Source organism: Hyperolius riggenbachi, chromosome 4 (genome assembly GCF_040937935.1).
Source record: "Hyperolius riggenbachi isolate aHypRig1 chromosome 4, aHypRig1.pri, whole genome shotgun sequence".
NCBI lineage: Eukaryota > Metazoa > Chordata > Amphibia > Anura > Hyperoliidae > Hyperolius > Hyperolius riggenbachi.
Window position 1 is genome coordinate 126386302 of NC_090649.1, and position 21687 is coordinate 126407988.

The 21687-nt window shown below is 46.5% G+C and overlaps 1 protein-coding gene across 3 annotated transcripts in view; it reads left to right on the plus strand.

Annotated features, from left to right (window-relative positions):
* The window catches only part of LOC137571446 (diacylglycerol O-acyltransferase 2-like), an 82452-nt gene that overhangs the window by 22396 nt on the left and 38369 nt on the right, over window positions 1-21687 (plus strand). For 2 of the 3 annotated variants that reach the window (XM_068280561.1, XM_068280562.1), the window contains one exon: window positions 3679-3786. In XM_068280561.1, coding sequence (XP_068136662.1) covers window positions 3679-3786 — 108 coding nt within the window. Of the gene's footprint in view, window positions 1-3678; window positions 3787-21687 lie in introns of those variants that run through there. The other variant, XM_068280563.1, reaches the window with a different exon arrangement.

Here is a 21687-nt window from a genome sequence, read left to right on the forward strand (position 1 = left end):
ATCCAACAGGTTTAAAAGCTTGCCAACATGCCAAGGGAGGTCAGGGCTGCTGTTCATATGCTAGATTCTTGGCAGACATGGTTGTTATCAATCGAGTTTAATCTAGCGTATGTGTAATCCAGTCTGCTAACACACAATAAAACACAGCTACCCCCCTCCTGACATCAGTAACCTATAGTGAATGTAAAGATATTTCAATTCAAGCAATCAATGCAGGAGAAATACATTTAACTAGAAATGCAAACAGCGTATATCACACACAGTATACGTAAACTGACAGCTATGATAGCCAGGATGAACAACAAAGGCATGTCACTGGTATAGCAGTGAATAACTTTCCTATGTCCTCTTTATGCCTTCTTATACACTCTTCTCAGTGTTCCCTTAGCCATGCATAAAGTAAAAGTACACTTCATAGAGCAGCCACTGCCCAGAAGTCATTAGTACTCTGTGGGCTTAAAGGACAACTGTAGTGAGAGGTAGATGGAGACTTCTATATTTATTTCCTTTTAAACAATACCAGTTGCCGGGTACCCTGCAGATCCTCTACCTCTAAAATTTTTAGCCATATACCTTGAACTAGCATGCAGAAGATCAGGTGTTTTTGACATTGTCAGATCTAACAAGATTAGCTGCAAGCTTGTTTCTGGTGCGATTCAGACACTACTGCAACCAAATAGACCAGCAGGGAAGCCAGGCAAATGGTATTGCTTAAAAAGAAATAAATATGGCTGGCTCTATAAACCTCTCGCTTCAGTTGTCCTTTAAGGGCTTGGGTATTCTGGTGTACTGGTCCAAGCCCTGAACTGGTCCGACCCCTTAAATTTTAGAACCCTTTGCCTCCCATCAACATTTGCTAATCCCTGAGCAAGCATATTAGGCAATTGACTCCTATAAATGTTTACGTTTCACAGGCAGAGCCATGTGTGGTTTGGATGCAAACATAATGAAAATAAATGTAGCAGATTTTTGTTTTGTTTTTTCTCGTGCAGCACATAGCGAGCGAAAATTTGCATGAGAGAGTTACTAGCCCATTGACTATAATTAGCATAATGCATATTTTCGTAAAAAAAAAAAAACCTTGGAAAATCTCATGGATGTTTCAAAACTTAAAGGACTTACGAGGCGAAATTGCTAAAAAAAGTAAATTACCTGCCTCATCTTTTATGGCACGGAGGACGCCGTCCGCGCCCTCCGTGTCGATCCGCCAGGTCCCCCGCTCATTAGATCGGGGGGGTTGGCCCTAGAGCTGCGCAGCCGCACTCGCGGCCAGGCGGACTGCGCAGCCGCGGCCAGAGGAAGCGGCCATGTTGCGAGAGGCAGGCGAGCCCGACCCGGGCCGCGGGGTCGGCAGCCGGCCCGGGGGGCTAATGAGCAGGGGGACCCAGCGGATCGGCACGGAGGGCGCGGACGGCATCCTCCGTGCTTTAAAAGATGAGGCAGGTAATTTACTTTTTTTAGTAATTTCGCCTCATAAGTCCTTTAAGGCCTGTACTCTCTGGTAGATGGATCAAGAGGAGTGCTCATTGACGTGACCCAAGGAACGAGTTTTCCCCCAATCCATCTTCCTTCCCATGGGAGCAAGTGACGTCACGCGAAGGGTGTGAACGAGAGTTCAAATGATTGCATCGTTTTTTGCAGGAGTCGTCGGGAATCTTAACGATCTGATCTGCCATGATGGTCGTAATAACCGCATATCGCCAAATGTCATTTGGTTAATCATGTACATTTATCCACGTCGCATCATCGCGGAAACGATCACTCATCTCAGGAAAAAGAATAATAGTTTGAAAACCGCAATGTGGGTAGGTAGCTTAAGCCTTACTATCTGATTCCAGGGTGCTTAGTGATGGTTTGAGTGTTCCACTTGGTTCATATTCCTGTCTTGGGACCATATCAGAGTAATATCTTTACCAGGTTTCTGAGATGAGGAGGCAAGGACTAAAAGTGGTCACTAATGGTCTAATTTCTAGCGAAAAATCGTTCGAGCGATCAGAAATTCTGATGGGATGAAAAATTGTTCACTACACCATCAACGAACCAATCTTTGCTTCCTATCTATCACAACCAACAAGAAAATCCAAATTTTGGTTTGACAAAAATCCAATCGGACGTAATCATTTGTAATCAAATGTGTCCATCAACTGAGATTATTTACAACCAATCCGATCAGAATTTCTGATCGCTCGAACGGTTTTTCGCTAGAAATTGGACAGTTAGTGGCCACCTTAAGATGGACTGGTTTGTAGGTAATAAAGCTGGCTGTTGGTAGGTTATCTTGTTTTCTTGCCACAGGAATCACCCCCTCAGATGAAAAGCATAAAAGAAAATAATTTTGGGTGCTAACAAATATTTTAGCAACTTACAGTATATAAAATGTGTAATGGTGTTAGATAAATATATTAACCACTTTTTCCCCCACTACGGTATATCTCTCTGACTTCATCTAAGCCACGAGGACGTAGCTATAAGTCATGTAGCTGAAGCACAGCTGTGCAGGATTGGGCTTGCTCCTGTGCACACTTCTGGCACTGTCTGCTGCACTAATCGATGAAAGGGAATATATGTTCCCTGAGCCAATAAGATTGATTTTTACCAATAAAAATACTTTTATTTTCTCATTTCATAGTGAAAAATACACAATTTTGCATTATTTCAGAATCAAATATCTTCACCATAAATTGTGACAGGAAAGTAATTTAAAGAGGAACTGTAACGCCAAAACGGCCCCTGGGGGGTACTCACCTCGGGTGGGGGAAGCCTCAGGATCCTAATGAGGCTTCCCACGCCGTCCTGCGTCCCTCGGGGGGTCTCGCTGTAGCCCTCCGTGCAGTCCGGGCAGCGGTGACGTCATTATTTACCTTCCTGGCTCCTGCGCAGGCGCTCTGATGCCTCTCGGCGCCGAAGTAGGCGGAAATACCCGATCGCCGTCGGGTCTGCTCTACTGCGCAGGCGCAAGTTTCCGGCGCCTGCGCAGTAGAGCGGACCCGACGGAGATCGGGTATTTCCGTCTATTTCCGTGCCGAAAGTCGCCACAGCGCCCCCGCTGGAGCCAGCAAAGGTAAATATTGAACTGACAGTCGGCACAGTCGCCGGCTGTTCGGAGGGCTGCGGCGAGACCCCCGTGGGACAGAGGACGGCGTGGGAAGCCTCATTAGGATCCGGAGGCTTCCCCCACCCGAGGTGAGTACCCCCCAGGGGAGGTTTTTGTTGTTACAGAGTCTCTTTAAGTTTTGTGATAAACAGTAAAAATAGCCAAACAAAATTTGTGTTTTTTATCTACAGTAATGCTTTTTATTTTTAAACTGGAAATGGTAAAAATGAGAAATAATGTGTTTTTACTACTTTTTTCCACTTTTTCCTATAAAATGCATAGAAAACAAAATTGTTTGAGGCAAAAAAAAATGCCATACAATGAAATCCTATTTAGTCTTGAAAAAAAGATATATATTTCATTTAGGTGTCATAAGTAGGGATAACGTTACTGCTGATTAAATAGGGACATAGCTAAAATGTCAAAACTGCTCTGGTCCATAAGGGGGAAAAAGGTCTGGATGCAAAGTGGTTAAGCCACTTTTTGGGGGGTTGTTTCCCTTTTAACTTCCATGAAACTAGTATGCTAGTGTTTTTGTTGTGTGCTAGTGTTGCTGTATAATGTCTTCTGTGGTATTGCCCCAGGTCCTGTGTGTGTCCTCCTAATCACCTGGATTGTGTTCAGTCAGCTGTGGCCCCTGTTTGCCATCTACATGATATGGATGATTTCTGACTGGAAGACGCCTGAAAGAGGTAGGTCAAAAATAATATTTTGTCTTTTAATTCATAGTTGTTGAGAATGCTACCAGAGAAAATGCTAATAGACGTACAGCCAGTACCTACCCACGGGCATCCAAGGCCGGATTTATACTTTTGCAAGTTTGTTGTGGCTCCCCTTTCTTGTGCTGCAGTGACCCTACCATTCCATGTGCAGTTCCCTCTCCCATTTGTATCATGCATTTAATGCACTCCCCCTCCTCCCCTCCTCCACCCCTCCCCCTCTTCCACCCCTCCCCCTCTTCCACCCCAGCTGCACTCACTCCTGAACTTCACTCACTCTCCCGTTTCATCTTTTACCGCCACAGTTTACTTTAAATAATTTTTCCCCACACAATGGTCATCATGTTGGACAATGCAGTACAGTGTACATCCTGCAACATGTATGCATGCCTTGATCAGCGGATTGAGGGTGTTTACTGTTGCCCTGGGTGTGTGCGTGTTGCTCAGTTAGAGGCGGAAGTCGCAGAGCTAAATAAGCATCTCGCAACACTGAGACGCATACACAATATGGAGATGAGCTTGGATCTCACGATCCAGACACTGGATGGAACCGTTGAAGATGAGGTGGGTGGAGTAAAGCCGGAGCAAGAAGCAGAGGTAGCCGCTAGTTGGGTCACAGTTAGAAGGGGTAGGGGAAAAAGTGGCAGGGAGACTAGTCCCGAGTTGTCCCTCACTAATAAGTATGCTTGTTTGCGTAATATTGGGGAGGATGATTCAGGAGTAGCAATGCTGCAGCAGGATGTGCTCCTTAGCAACCAAGGGGCAGACTGCTGTAACGAGAAAGGGAATAGGAGTGCAGCTATGGCTAGACAGGTACTGGTGGTAGGGGATTCAATTATTAGGCGTACAGATAGGGTAATCTGTCGAAGAAACCGTGAATGCCGTACAGTCTGTTGCCTCCCGGGTGCTCGGGTTCGGCATGTAGCGGAAAGAATTGACAGATTATTGGGTGGGGATGGGGAAGACCCGGCTGTCATGGTACACATTGGCACCAATGACAAAGTTAGTGGGAGATGGAAGGTCCTCAAAAATGATTTTCAGGTACTTGGAGATAAACTTAAAGCAAGGACCTCCAAGGTGGTGTTCTCTGAAATACTGCCAGTGCCACGTGCTACATCTGAGAGACAGAGGGAGCTTAGGGAGTTAAATAAATGGCTGAGAAATTGGTGTAGGAAGGAAGGGTTTGGGTTCCTGGAGAACTGGGCAGACTTTGTAGTCGGCTACAGGTTCTACAGCAGGGATGGGCTGCACCTTAATGGGGAGGGTGCAGCTGCATTGGGGGAGAAGATGGCTAAACGGTTGGAGGAGATTTTAAACTAGGATCTGGGGGGAGGCGGGAGGATAAAGTCTCAATATGTAAACAAGATAAGGTAAAAAGACAGTGGGAGCCTAACATTATGGGGGGGGGGGGGGTGGAGAGGGGATGGGGACAGTGTAAAGATTAAGGAGGTTGGTAAAACTTCAAGTAGCCCATTTCATGTAAACAAAATTGGTAAATGTGGTGGTAAAAATATAAAGTGCATGGTAACCAATGCTCGGAGCCTTGCAAATAAAATAGATGAACTAGAGTTCATTCCGAATGACAAAGGCTATGACATTGTGGGAATAACCGAGACATGGATGGATGAAAGCCATGACTGGATAGCTAATTTAAAAGGATACAATGTGTTTAGGAGGGATAGAACAGGGAAAAAAGGTGGAGGGGTTTGTCTCTTTGTTAAGAATTATTTTACAGATGTCCTCAACGATGAGATGGAGGAAGATTGCGAAGATGTGGAGTCCGTTTGGGTAAATATTCATGGTGGAAATAAAAGTTGCCATTTGCTTATTGGGGTATGCTACAGACCACCTCATATTAATGAGGCTGCAGAACTGCGATTACTACAGCAGATTGAAAAAGCTGCAAGTAAAAATGAGGTCATAGTTATGGGCGATTTCAACTTTCCAGACATTGACTGGGGTATTGAGGCTACCCATTCTGGTAAAAGCAGCAGATTTCTGGCAGCACTACAGGACAATTACTTGACTCAAATGGTAACGGAACCAACTAGGGGTAATGCGTTACTGGATCTGATCATTTCTAATAGACCAGATAATGTATCAAATGTGCAGGTTCAAGAACATTTGGGAAATAGTGATCACAACATGATAACGTTTGATCTGGTGACTGATAGGCCACGGGGCAGCGGGACCACTAAATCTATGAATTTTAGAAAAGCAAAGTTCAATCAAATTAGGCAGGCACTAAGTTTGGTGAACTGGGATAATGTACTACAAGGGGAGGACACTGAAGGGAAATGGCAAGCTTTTAAACTTATTCTCAATCAATATTGTAGTATGTATATCCCATATGGAAACAAAATGTCTAGGGATAAAAAAAAGGCCTCTATGGATGAATAGAAAGGTTAGGGATAAAATGAAGAGGAAAAAGAATGCCTATAAGGTCTTAAAACAGGAGGGGACCGAGGCTGCACTAAGCAATTATAAGGAGTGCAATGAAAATTGTAAAAAAGAAATTAGGCTGGCAAAGATCGAAGCTGAAAATCAAATCGCTAGGGATATCAAATCTAACCCAAAAAAGTTTTACAAGTACATCAACTCTAAAAAAAGAAAGGTTGACTGTATAGGACTCCTAAAGGATGAGGATGGGAACTCAATGGTGGATGACCAAGGTAAGGCAGAGTTATTAAATGCTTTCTTTGCTTCTGTCTTCACAAAGGAAACAGCACTGTTGCAAATTACAGAGGCAGAAGAGTCTCAATCTTCTAACTGTAATATTAAATACTTAACACAGGAGGAAGTGAAGGCAAGACTAAATAAATTAAAAATAGACAAGGCACCTGGCCCGGATGGCATGCATCCTCGGGTCCTAAGGGAATTAAGTTCAGTTATAGATAAACCCCTTTATCTTATCTTTTGTGACTCTCTTGCAACTGGCAGAGTCCCAGTGGATTGGCGTACAGCCAGATTAAGGCTAAATGGGGCCCTAAGAAAAGTAACTGATTTGGGCCCCCCATCATGACGTAATAAAATTAGAAGATGCAGCTGCACAGCAACATGCCGCACACACTGGGGTAGCCGAGCTACTGGTTGCTATGGGCAACAGCCCGCTTTCCTCTGTGGGAGCACAATGCAGGGAATAGCAGCGGCAAAATGCAGAGTGAGAGATGAATGGCTGGGACATTTGCACTCAGGGGCTGGGGCACCCCTGTGAAGAGGGCGCCAGATATCACAGCAGCAGCACTTCCTCCTGCATCTCCAGCCTGGCAATAGCAGAAAGCTCTGGACACTGCCAAACCGGGAACCGTTCCCCAGACAGAATTACATAACCACCCCCACCACTGAACAACCGATTCCTCCCAAACTAGACAGCCATCATGCAGCCTCCATCCCAGTGAATACGATAGTCCAGCAGAAAAGGCAGCCGCAGCGGGGGAGAATGACAGCACCAGATGACTCACATTCACCTATTGCGATCCAAGCAATAGAGGTCCCGTCATCCGGAGCCCATCTGTCTCCTCTAGAGTGCTGCCGCTCTGTTACTACTACTATTACTACTTCCTACTTCCTGTCTGATCTGAGAATCAGGAAGTTCAGAGCGAGCGGCTGCACTGTAGAAGAGACAGATGGGTTTAAGATGACGAGATCTCTATCGCTTGGATCATGGATAGGTGAGTGAGCGTTTGCCATCTGTTGCTATCATTCTTGCTGCAGCTGTGGTTCTCTGTGGGAAGGGAGGGCGGAGTGGGCAGCAGCAGAGCGCATAGTAGCAGGAGGGGGACCTAGGAGACGAGACTGGCTCTGAAGACAATCTGCAGCGCACGGCATCATTTGACAAGACAAATAACATTTATATCGCGCTTTTCTCCTGGCGGACTCAAAGCGCCAGGGCTGCAGCCACTAGGACGCGCCCTATAGGCAGTAGCAGTGTTCGAGAGACTTGCCTAAGGTCTCCTACTGAATAGGTGCTGGCTTACTGAACAGGCAGAGTCGAGATTCGAACCCTGGTCTCCTGTGTCAGAGGCAGAGCCCTTAAAGGGACTCCGAGCAGTGCCTGTGGGTATGCCTATAAGCATACCCACAAGTAATTAATTACATCCTCACACCTACCAGCATTATGTTTGTAATTATATCCCCCTGGGTTCCTTATATTTCATTGCATTTTGCTGAATCAAGCTGCCGTCTTTGGAGAAGTCGTCCTGTGGCCGCGATTTCAATCGCGAAAATAGCAAAAACTAAAAGGCATAGGGCGGCCGTTTATATATCATTGAAAAGAAGAGAAAGAGAGCTTTAAAATGATATGCATCTTTCCATAGTTACTGCACTGCTCAGAGTCCCTTTAACCATTATACCATCCAGCCACCGCTGACAGGATGGCGAGGGCTGGTTTATGTTCTGATGGGGCCCCTTTGACTCTGAATGGGGCCCCATGCGACTGCTTTTGTTGCCTGGTCGGTAATCCGGCCCTGCGTACAGCCCACGTTTTCCCATTATTTAAGAAGGGCAAAAAATCAGATCCAGGAAATTATAGACCTGTAAGCTTAACATCAGTTGTATGCAAACTATTTGAGGGGTTACTAAGAGACACTATACATGACTTCATAGTAGAAAATAATCTTATTTCTCAGCATCAACATGGGTTTACCAAAGACAGGTCCTGTTTGACTAACATGCTCAGCTTTTATGAGGTAGTGAATGCTAATATGGATACTGGGAAAGCTGTAGATGTGATATACTTGGACTTTGCAAAGGCCTTCGACACGGTTCCCCACAAAAGTCTGGTGCAAAAGTTGAGGATGCAAGGACTGGGGAAGAGTCTGTGTGCTTGGATAGGGAACTGGCTAATGGACAGAAAACAAAGAGTTGTGGTCAATGGATCATACTCAAAATGGGAGACTGTTAGCAGTGGGGTCCCACAGAGGTCTGTACTGGGTCCAGTGCACTTCAATGTATTTATTAATGACCTAGTAGATGCAGTAGTGAGCAATGTTGCTATTTTTGCAGATGATACAAAATTGTGCAGAATCATCAACTCTCAGGAAGATAGTGTCATATTGCAACAGGATCTGGATAGGATGGCTATATGGGCACATAAATGGCACATGAAATTCAATGTTGAAAAATGTAAAGTCATGCATTTTGGTCGTACCAATGGTCTAGCACCATACAAAATAAATGGGATACAGTTGGGGACATCAAATTTGGAGAAGGACTTAGGAGTACTCATCGACAAAAAGTTAAATAATCGTACTCAATGCCAAGCCGCTGCAGCTAAAGCTAACAAAATTTTGGGATGCATTAAAAGGGAAATAAAAACTCGAGATGCTAGCATAATATTGCCCCTGTTTAACTCTCTAGTAAGGCCACATCTGGAATATGGAATTCAGTTCTGGGCACCACATTACAAAAAAGATATTGCCGTTTTAGAGCAGGTGCAGAGACGAGCAACAAAATTGATATGTGGGATGGAAGGTCTCGCTTACCAAGAAAGGTTAGATAAACTGGGTTTATTTAGTCTAGAGAAAAGACGCCTTAGAGGGGATCTAATTAACATGTATAAATACATCAGAGGGCAATATAATAGCTTGGCAGATGAGCTTTTTGTCCCTAGGCCTTCTCAAAGGACTAGAGGACATAATCTGCGCATGGAGGAAAAACGGTTTAGCCATTTATTTAGGAAAGGGTTCTTTACAGTAAGAGTGATTAAGATGTGGAATGCATTGCCACAGGAAGTTGTTATGGCAAACTCTATACCTGCATTTAAAGGGGGCTTAGATGCTTTCCTTGCGTTGAAAGACATCCATGGCTACAATTACTAGGTAATGCCTAATGATGTTGATCCAGGGATTTTATCTGATTGCTATCTGGAGTCGGGAAGGAATTTTTCCCTTTTGGGGCTAATCGGACCATGCCTTGTAAGGGTTTTTTCGCCTTCCTCTGGATCAACAGGGCAGTGGCGGCTCCAACTTCAGATTTTTGGCGGGCTCAAAGGGGGCACAAGGGCTGGCAGGCCGGGCTTTGCGGGGGGGCGCAACAAAAAAATGGGCGTGGCCATGACGTCATGTGGGCGGGGCTAACTGTAATGTAGTTGTACCAGCTAACGTAGTTACATTAAAAAAAATGAAGTAAACGTACATAATGACAGCCTTTCACCAGTAAATGCACAAGAGTCAGCTTTTCACCAGTAAATGCACATAATGACAGACAGCGTTTCCCCAGTAAATGCACATAAGAGACAACTTTTCACCAGTTAATGCACGTAATGACAGACTGCATTTCCGCAGCAAATGCACATAAGAGACAACTTTTCACCAGTTCATGCACATAATGACAGACAGCGTTTCCCCAGTAAATGCACATAAGAGACAACTTTTCACCAGTAAATGCACATAATGACAGACAGCGTTTCCCCAGTAAATGCACATAAGAGACAACTTTTCACCAGTTAATGCACGTAATGACAGACTGCATTTCCGCAGTAAATGCACATAAGAGACAACTTTTCACCAGTTCATGCACATAATGACAGACAGCATTTCCCCTGTAAATGCACATAAGAGACAACTTTTCACCAGTTAATGCACGTAATGACAGACTGCATTTCCGCAGCAAATGCACATAAGAGACAACTTTTCACCAGTTCATGCACATAATGACAGACAGCGTTTCCCCAGTAAATGCACATAAGAGACAACTTTTCACCAGTAAATGCACATAATGACAGACAGCGTTTCCCCAGTAAATGCACATAAGAGACAACTTTTCACCAGTTAATGCACATAATGACAGACTGCATTTCCCCAGTAAATGCACATAAGAGACAGACAGCATTTCCCAAGTAAATGCACATAAACGACAACTTTTCACCAGTTCATGCACATAATGACAGACAGCATTTCCCCAGTAAATGCACATAAGAGACAACTTTTCACCAGTTCATGCACATAATGACAGACAGCATTTCCCCAGTAAATGCACATAAGAGACAGACAGAATTTCCCCAGTAAATGCACATAAACGACAACTTTTCACCAGTTCATGCACATAATGACAGACAGCATTTCCCCAGTAAATGCACATAAGAGACAACTTTTCCCCAGTAAATGCACATAATGACAGACTGCGTTTCCCCAGTAAATGCACATAAGAGACAGACAGCATTTCCCCAGTAAATGCACATAAGAGACAACTTTTCACCAGTTAATGCACGTAATGACAGAGAGCCAGTGTCCCCAGCATAGGTAACCAGGTGTATAGCTGTCCCCAGTATATGTAGCCAGGTGTATAGCTTTTCCCAGTATATGTAGTCAGGCTGGTGGTGGTGGGCTGGGGGCCCCAGGGCACCTCAATCCTGACTGGTGGTGGGCTGGAGGCCTCAGGCCTGTGTGGCTGGTGGTGGTCTAGGGGTCCCAGGGCAGCTCAGGCCTTGCTGGTGGTGGTGGGCTGGGGGCCCCAGGGCAGCTCAGGCCCTGCTGGGGGTGGTGGGCTGGGGGACCAAGGGCAGCTAAGGCCTGGCTGGTGGTGGTGGACTGGGGGACCCAGGGCAGCTTAGGCCTGGCTGGTGGTGGTAGGCTGGGGGCCCCAGGGCAGCTCAGGCCTGGCTGGTGATGGTGGGCTGGGGGCCCCAGGGCAGCTCAGGCCTGGTTGGTGGTGGTGCCGGGCTGGGCTCAGGGCAGCTCAGGCCTGGCTGGTGGTGGTGGGCTGGGGGCCCCAGGCAAGCTCAGGCCTGGCTGGTGGTGGTGGGCTGGGGGCTCCAGGGAAGCTCAAGCCTGGCTGGTGGTGGTGGGTTGGGGGCCCCCCAGGGCAGCTCAGGCCTGGTTGGTGGTGGTGCCGGGCTGGGCTCAGCTCAGAGCAGCTCAGGCCTGGCCGGTGTGAAAAAGGAAATTTGCCTGTTGGCTGGCTGTCCACCCACTCACCAACCTTGAGTCTTCCTTCCTCCAATCCTCCTGATGCTGCTGCTGAGCTGCCTGGCTCCAGTCCGACTACTGAGTCCTCGGAGGCTCGGACGTTTGTGCGTGCTGCCTGTCTGCTGTGCTGTCCATGGGTGGGTGTGAGTGCTGGCTCTGGCTGGCAGCCAGTCACTCACAGTGATACAGTCTGGCCTCAGTGGTGCTGGCCTGCTCCCTATTCAGCCGTCGGCAGCAACTAGCTGAAGCTGCCTGGGCAGGCAAGGCGAGCGCGCTGCACGTGTCACGTGACGTCACGCCGGACGTCGTCACGTGACACAAATTTATACGCCACCAGCCCACCACGAACGTACCCTTGTGGCCAGCATCTATGACCCGGGATCGCTGTCAGACAGTCAACCAGGCCCTCCTCCAGACGATCCTCCTCCTCATTTTGCCTGTCTGTGTGCAAAATAGGAACTTGCGGCGCCCGCCGGGGGGGGGGGGGCTTGCTTTAGGCAGGGCTGATAAGTCGCCAGCTGGGGCTGAAGCCTGGACAATCCCCAGCGTGGCGCCGCCGCTGCAACAGGGATATGTGAGGGAGCAGGCTGGTGTTGTACTTTATACTGGTTGAACTCGATGGACGTATGTCTTTTTTCAACCAAAATAACTATGTAACTATGTAGCTCATCTCTTTCATGAACAGCTCCCTTGGGCATCAGTTTTCCTTTTTCCATGTGCTGCTCCCATTTTCATGTTTTTTTTAACTTATACATCACATCACTTAAAGGAGAGGTCTGTGGCCCAGTGCTGGCCTTCAAGCTGTTTTGATACGGTCCGCAGGCCTAACCTCTCTCTCTGGTTTTTATTTATGCACGGCACCAGGGTTGCCAAACCAATTTTTTATTTTTCCTGGACAAAATGGTCAAAATTCTGGACACGCCATGGTTTGGACGGACAGGAGGCAGTAGCAGGCTTTTAAGGAAACTTCTTGTGAATTTCGGAAGGAGAGAAACCTAGCTAAAGCTATATGGGCACATATCACCAGTACATACACTATGTGGGCAGCAGCCGCAGCACATTTCATCAGTAAATACATGTTGTCAGCACTTTTCACCAGTAAATACATGTGGGCATGGGCAGCACATTTCACCAGTAAATACACTATGTAGGCAGCACATTTCACCAGTAAATACACTATGTAGGCAGCACATTTTACCAGTAAATGCACTGTGTAGGTAGCACATTTCACCAGTAAATGCACTATGTAGGCAGCACATTTCACCAGTAAATGCACTATGTGGGCAGCACATTTCATCAGTAAATACATGTTGTCAGCACTTTTCACCAGTAAATACATGTGGGCATGGGCAGCACATTTCACCAGTAAATACACTATGTAGGCAGCACATTTCACCAGTAAATACACTATATAGGCAGCACATTTCACCAGTAAATGCACTATGTAGGCAGCACATTTCACCAGTAAATGCACTATGTAGGCAGCACATTTCACCAGTAAATGCACTATGTGGGCAGCACATTTCACTAGTAAATACATGTCGTCAGCACTTTTCACCAGTAAATACATGTGGGCGTGGGCAGCACATTTCACCAGTAAATACACTATGTAGGCAGCACATTTCACCAGTAAATGCACTATGTAGGCAGCACATTTCACCAGTAAATGCACTATGTAGGCAGCACATTTCACCAGTAAATGCACTATGTGGGCAGCACATTTCACCAGTAAATGCACTATGTGGGCAGCACATTTCACCAGTAAATGCACTATGTAGGCAGCACATTTCACCAGTAAATGCACTTTGTGGGCAGCACATTTCACCAGTAAATGCACTATGTAGGCAGCACATTTCACCAGTAAATGCACTATGTAGGCAGCACATTTCACCAGTAAATGCACTATGTGGGCAGCACATTTCATCAGTAAATACATGTTGTCAGCACTTTTCACCAGTAAATACATGTGGGCATGGGCAGCACATTTCACCAGTAAATACACTATGTAGGCAGCACATTTCACCAGTAAATGCACTATGTAGGCAGCACATTTCACCAGTAAATGCACTATGTAGGCAGCACATTTCACCAGTAAATGCACTATGTAGGCAGCACATTTCACCAGTAAATGCACTATGTGGGCAGCACATTTCACCAGTAAATGCACTATGTGGGCAGCACATTTCATCAGTAAATACATGTTGTCAGCACTTTTCACCAGTAAATACATGTGGGCATGGGCAGCACATTTCACCAGTAAATACACTATGTAGGCAGCACATTTCACCAGTAAATGCACTATGTAGGCAGCACATTTCACCAGTAAATGCACTACGTAGGCAGCACATTTCACCAGTTAATGCACTATGTAGGCAGCACATTTCACCAGTAAATGCACTATGTAGGCAGCACATTTCACCAGTAAATGCACTATGTAGGCAGCACATTTCACCAGTAAATGCACTATGTGGGCAGCACATTTCACCAGTAAATGCACTATGTAGGCAGCACATTTTACCAGTAAATGCACTATGTAGGCAGCACATTTCACCAGTAAATGCACTACGTGGGCAGCACTTTTCACCAGTAAATACACTATGTAGGCAGCACATTTCACCAGTAAATGCACTACGTGGGCAGCACTTTTCACCAGTAAATACACTATGTAGGCAGCACAGTTCACCAATAAATGCACTATGTAGGCAGCACATTTCACCAGTAAATGCACTACGTGGGCAGCACAATTCACCAGTAAATGCACTATGTAGGCAGCACATTTCACCAGTAAATGCACTATGTGGGCAGCACATTTCACCAGTAAATGCACTATGTGGGCAGCACATTTCACCAGTAAATGCACTATGTGGGCAGCACATTTCACCAATAAATGCACTATGTAGGCAGCACATTTCACCAGTAAATGCACTATGTGGGCAGCACTTCTCACCAGTAAATACACTATGTGGGCAGTACATTTCACCAGTAAATGCACTATGTGGGCAGCACATTTCACCAATAAATGCACTACGTAGGCAGCACATTTCACCAGTAAATGCACTATGTGGCCAGCACTTCTCACCAGTAAAATACACTATGTGGGCAGTACATTTCACCAGTAAATACATGTGGGCATGGGCAGCACATTTCACCAGTGAACACATGTTGGCATGGGTACTGCAGCACATTTCACCAATAATACATATGGGCACTGGGCAGCACATTTCACCAGTAAGCACACGTGGGCATGGGCACTGCAGCACATTTCACCAGTAATACATGTGGGCATGGGCACTGCAGCACATTTCACCAGTAAGCACATGTGGGCATGGGCACTGCAGCACATTTTACCAGTAATAAATGTGGGCATGGGCACTGCAGCAAATTTTACCAGTAATAAATGTGGCCATGGGCACTGCAGCACATTTCACCAGTAATACATGTGGGCATGGGCACTGCAGCACATTTCACCAGTAATACATGTGGGCATGGGCACTGCAGCACATTTGCCCAGTAATACATGTGGGCATGGGCACTGCAGCACATTTGCCCAGTAATACATGTATGCATGGGCAGCACATTTGCCCAGTAATACATGTGGGCTTGGGCAGCACATTTCCCCAGTAATAAATGTGGCCATGGGCACTGCAGCACATTTCACCAGTAATAAATGTGGCCATGGGCACTGCAGCACATTTCACCAGTAATAAATGTGGGCATGGGCACTGCAGCATATTTCACCAGTAATAAATGTGGGCATGGGCACTGCAGCATATTTCACCAGTAATAAATGTGGGCATGGGCACTGCAGCACATTTCACCAGTAATGTAGGCAGAACCTGACTTCACCTGCAGACGACTCCTCTCCTGAGTCCCAGTCTTCATTACAGCGCAGCTCCCCTGGTCTGACTCTTCGCAGCCAGCAGCTGCAAAATTCCCGCGCTCAGCCTCACACTCACAGGCGGAGCTATGGGAAAATGCTGCCCGAAGACCTGTACTGGAGACACAAATAGTCTCAAGTGCAGGGCTTCAGCAGTCATCTTCCCGTAGCCCTGCTCTGCTGCTGGTGAACTGACGCGGTCAGTTCACGTCCTGCCTGCCAGGCTGCCACCCCTCCGCGGACAGACGCCTTTCCCCAAGGACGGGCAGGGACGGACACTGCCTTTTTGGGGTTAAAAAGGCAGACTGTCCGTAATTTCACGGACGCTTGCCAACTATGTATGGAAGTTTGTAGCACAGCATCGTCAGGTGTCGCCTTTTTTTTCTGGGGGGGGGGGGGGGGATAACTATGGTAGAGTGGTAGAGTATTTTTATGAAATTTAAAGAGAACCCGAGGTGGGTTTCTGCCATGAATATTAGGACACAAAGGCTGGTTCTGCATACTGTCACTAGCCTCTGTGTCCGTATAGTGCACCCCCAGACCCCCCCCCCCCCCCCCGCGCTCTACTTTCACCCAATATAAAAACAGCGATGCTAGCGACATGCAGCTTTAGTTGTTTTGTGCGTCCCTTCCCTCCCTGCCTCCGTAAGCTTCCTCCAATCCGCTTACAGAAGCGGGGAGGGAAGGGACGCAGGCGGGGAGCGGCACTATGCAGGAGCTGTACTGTGCTTGATTATGCTACTTTGTAGCAGCCTTGGGGAAAAGATTGATATCTTTGATAGTGCAGATGAGACCTATTTTAAATGTATACACTATGTGGGCAGCAGCCGCAGCACATTTCATCAGTAAATACATGTTGTCAGCACTTTTCACCAGTAAATACATGTGGGCATGGGCAGCACATTTCACCAGTAAATACACTATGTAGGCAGCACATTTCACCAGTAAATACACTATGTAGGCAGCACATTTTACCAGTAAATGCACTGTGTAGGTAGCACATTTCACCAGTAAATGCACTATGTAGGCAGCACATTTCACCAGTAAATGCACTATGTGGGCAGCACATTTCATCAGTAAATACATGTTGTCAGCACTTTTCACCAGTAAATACATGTGGGCATGGGCAGCACATTTCACCAGTAAATACACTATGTAGGCAGCACATTTCACCAGTAAATACACTATATAGGCAGCACATTTCACCAGTAAATGCACTATGTAGGCAGCACATTTCACCAGTAAATGCACTATGTAGGCAGCACATTTCACCAGTAAATGCACTATGTGGGCAGCACATTTCACTAGTAAATACATGTCGTCAGCACTTTTCACCAGTAAATACATGTGGGCGTGGGCAGCACATTTCACCAGTAAATACACTATGTAGGCAGCACATTTCACCAGTAAATGCACTATGTAGGCAGCACATTTCACCAGTAAATGCACTATGTAGGCAGCACATTTCACCAGTAAATGCACTATGTGGGCAGCACATTTCACCAGTAAATGCACTATGTGGGCAGCACATTTCACCAGTAAATGCACTATGTAGGCAGCACATTTCACCAGTAAATGCACTTTGTGGGCAGCACATTTCACCAGTAAATGCACTATGTAGGCAGCACATTTCACCAGTAAATGCACTATGTAGGCAGCACATTTCACCAGTAAATGCACTATGTAGGCAGCACATTTCACCAGTAAATGCACTATGTGGGCAGCACATTTCATCAGTAAATACATGTTGTCAGCACTTTTCACCAGTAAATACATGTGGGCATGGGCAGCACATTTCACCAGTAAATACACTATGTAGGCAGCACATTTCACCAGTAAATGCACTATGTAGGCAGCACATTTCACCAGTAAATGCACTACGTAGGCAGCACATTTCACCAGTTAATGCACTATGTAGGCAGCACATTTCACCAGTAAATGCACTATGTAGGCAGCACATTTCACCAGTAAATGCACTATGTAGGCAGCACATTTCACCAGTAAATGCACTATGTGGGCAGCACATTTCACCAGTAAATGCACTATGTAGGCAGCACATTTCACCAGTAAATGCACTATGTAGGCAGCACATTTCACCAGTAAATGCACTACGTGGGCAGCACTTTTCACCAGTAAATACACTATGTAGGCAGCACATTTCACCAGTAAATGCACTACGTGGGCAGCACTTTTCACCAGTAAATACACTATGTAGGCAGCACAGTTCACCAATAAATGCACTATGTAGGCAGCACATTTCACCAGTAAATGCACTACGTGGGCAGCACAATTCACCAGTAAATGCACTATGTAGGCAGCACATTTCACCAGTAAATGCACTATGTGGGCAGCACATTTCACCAGTAAATGCACTATGTGGGCAGCACATTTCACCAGTAAATGCACTATGTGGGCAGCACATTTCACCAATAAATGCACTATGTAGGCAGCACATTTCACCAGTAAATGCACTATGTGGGCAGCACTTCTCACCAGTAAATACACTATGTGGGCAGTACATTTCACCAGTAAATGCACTATGTGGGCAGCACATTTCACCAATAAATGCACTACGTAGGCAGCACATTTCACCAGTAAATGCACTATGTGGCCAGCACTTCTCACCAGTAAAATACACTATGTGGGCAGTACATTTCACCAGTAAATACATGTGGGCATGGGCAGCACATTTCACCAGTGAACACATGTTGGCATGGGTACTGCAGCACATTTCACCAATAATACATATGGGCACTGGGCAGCACATTTCACCAGTAAGCACACGTGGGCATGGGCACTGCAGCACATTTCACCAGTAATACATGTGGGCATGGGCACTGCAGCACATTTCACCAGTAAGCACATGTGGGCATGGGCACTGCAGCACATTTTACCAGTAATAAATGTGGGCATGGGCACTGCAGCAAATTTTACCAGTAATAAATGTGGCCATGGGCACTGCAGCACATTTCACCAGTAATACATGTGGGCATGGGCACTGCAGCACATTTCACCAGTAATACATGTGGGCATGGGCACTGCAGCACATTTGCCCAGTAATACATGTGGGCATGGGCACTGCAGCACATTTGCCCAGTAATACATGTATGCATGGGCAGCACATTTGCCCAGTAATACATGTGGGCTTGGGCAGCACATTTCCCCAGTAATAAATGTGGCCATGGGCACTGCAGCACATTTCACCAGTAATAAATGTGGCCATGGGCACTGCAGCACATTTCACCAGTAATAAATGTGGGCATGGGCACTGCAGCATATTTCACCAGTAATAAATGTGGGCATGGGCACTGCAGCATATTTCACCAGTAATAAATGTGGGCATGGGCACTGCAGCACATTTCACCAGTAATGTAGGCAGAACCTGACTTCACCTGCAGACGACTCCTCTCCTGAGTCCCAGTCTTCATTACAGCGCAGCTCCCCTGGTCTGACTCTTCGCAGCCAGCAGCTGCAAAATTCCCGCGCTCAGCCTCACACTCACAGGCGGAGCTATGGGAAAATGCTGCCCGAAGACCTGTACTGGAGACACAAATAGTCTCAAGTGCAGGGCTTCAGCAGTCATCTTCCCGTAGCCCTGCTCTGCTGCTGGTGAACTGACGCGGTCAGTTCACGTCCTGCCTGCCAGGCTGCCACCCCTCCGCGGACAGACGCCTTTCCCCAAGGACGGGCAGGGACGGACACTGCCTTTTTGGGGTTAAAAAGGCAGACTGTCCGTAATTTCACGGACGCTTGCCAACTATGTATGGAAGTTTGTAGCACAGCATCGTCAGGTGTCGCCTTTTTTTTCTGGGGGGGGGGGGGATAACTATGGTAGAGTGGTAGAGTATTTTTATGAAATTTAAAGAGAACCCGAGGTGGGTTTCTGCCATGAATATTAGGACACAAAGGCTGGTTCTGCATACTGTCACTAGCCTCTGTGTCCGTATAGTGCACCCCCAGACCCCCCCCCCCCCCCCCCGCGCTCTACTTTCACCCAATATAAAAACAGCGATGCTAGCGACATGCAGCTTTAGTTGTTTTGTGCGTCCCTTCCCTCCCTGCCTCCGTAAGCTTCCTGCCAATCCGCTTACAGAAGCGGGGAGGGAAGGGACGCAGGCGGGGAGCGGCACTATGCAGGAGCTGTACTGTGCTTGATTATGCTACTTTGTAGCAGCCTTGGGGAAAAGATTGATATCTTTGATAGTGCAGATGAGACCTATTTTAAATGTAAAATAATATGTATTCCTGATGTTGACTTTGAAGCTGATTTTTTGGTTAATTGCCGGGGCTACACCATACTGTATATAGTGGCTCGATAGTGTACTGGTTAAGGGTATTGCAGGAGACCAGGGATTAAATCTTGGCTGTACCTAGCAAGTTAGCCAGTATGGGGTCCTTAGTAGAAGTAGTAGTTCTTGGGCAAGACTCCTTTAGACTGCAGGGTGGCCTGTTGAGCACGCCCTTAGTGGCTGAATTAAGCGCTATACAAATGTTGGCATATATTTTAGTATGTTTACCAAATGGCACTAGCTACTAATCGGGCTACAAAGGCAAGTGAACAAGAGTCGGTTTGAACTGAAAGTGACTGATTAGTAATTGGGTTTGTGTGCTTTGTAGATGCTGGCATGAGTACTTGTGCACTTACTTTATCCGTTACCAAGTTCAGTAGATTGCAGGTCAGGCTGACATTCTATGTCAATGGCCAGCCTAAGAATAGAAATGGAATATCAGTATATCAGCTGGGTACACTGTAAGTCAGCGTGGTGTGATGTGATTGCAGAAATAGGAAGGATCTCATACTCAGTCCAAAAGTTGCTAAAGACATACCTTTGTCCAATTGTAATCATTTATGGTTGTATAAGGCAGTATGTATAAGGCAATGATCGTAAATACATACGGATTTAAACCAACATCTGCAACAAAACCTCCACAGGAAAATATAGATAAAGTGAAAGAGCTTTTTCTGTTGCAGCCAGTCGGCATTCCCTTAACCACTTGATGACCCACCCTTTACCCCCCCTTAAGGACCAGCGCTGTTTTTACTGATTTGTGCTGGGTGGGCTCTGCAGCCCCCAGCACAGATCAGGTAGCAGGCAGAGAGATCAGATTGCCCCCCTTTTTTCCCCCCTATGGGGATGATGTGCTGGGGGGGTCTGATCTCTTCTGCCTGCTGGGTGATGCGGGGGGGGGGCACCTCAAAGCCCCCCTCCGCGGCGAAATTCCCCCCTCCCTGTCCTACCTGCTGCCCCCCCCCCGGCGATCGAGGCTGCACAGGACGCTATCCGTCCTGTGCAGCCAGTGACAGGACGTCCCCTGTCACATGGAGGCGATCCCCGGCCGCTGATTGGCCGGGGATCGCCGATCTGCCTTACGGCGCTGCTGCGCAGCAGCGCCGTACAAATGTAAACAAAGCGGATTATTTCCGCTTGTGTTTACATTTAGCCTGCGAGCCGCCATCGGCAGCCCGCAGGCTATTCACGGAGCCCCCCGCCGTGAATTGACAGGAAGCAGCCGCTCGCACGAGCGGCTGCTTCCTGATTAATTAGCCTGCAGCTGGCGACGCAGTACTGCGTCGCTGGTCCTGCAGCTGCCACTTTGCCGACGCACGGTATAAGCGTGCGGTCGGCAAGTGGTTAAAGAGACACTGAAGCGAAAAAAAATATATGATATAATGAATTGGTTGTGGACTATGAATAATTACTAGAAGATTAGCAGCAAAGAAAATATTCTCATATTTTTATTTTCAGGTATATAGTGTTTTTTCTAACATTGCATCATTCTCTAATATGTGCAGATTACACAACACTCAGCATTCAAAATGATTCTTTCAGAGCAGTCTGTGAACTAATGACCTCTCCTCTGGCAGAGAAAAAGTAAATAGTTAACTAACAGTTGAGATAATAAAAGTCAGAAAACAGCCCTCTCCACGACTTTGAAAGTCGTAGAGCTTAATGGCTTTTTTGTATAGAGATAACAACCGGAGTTTCTTAACCCTTCCTGTACTGGAAACAATTAGACTGATGTATCTGATCTTAATGTTTTATTTCTTAGCTGTGCTACACATACAAATCATAATATCATCATTTTTTT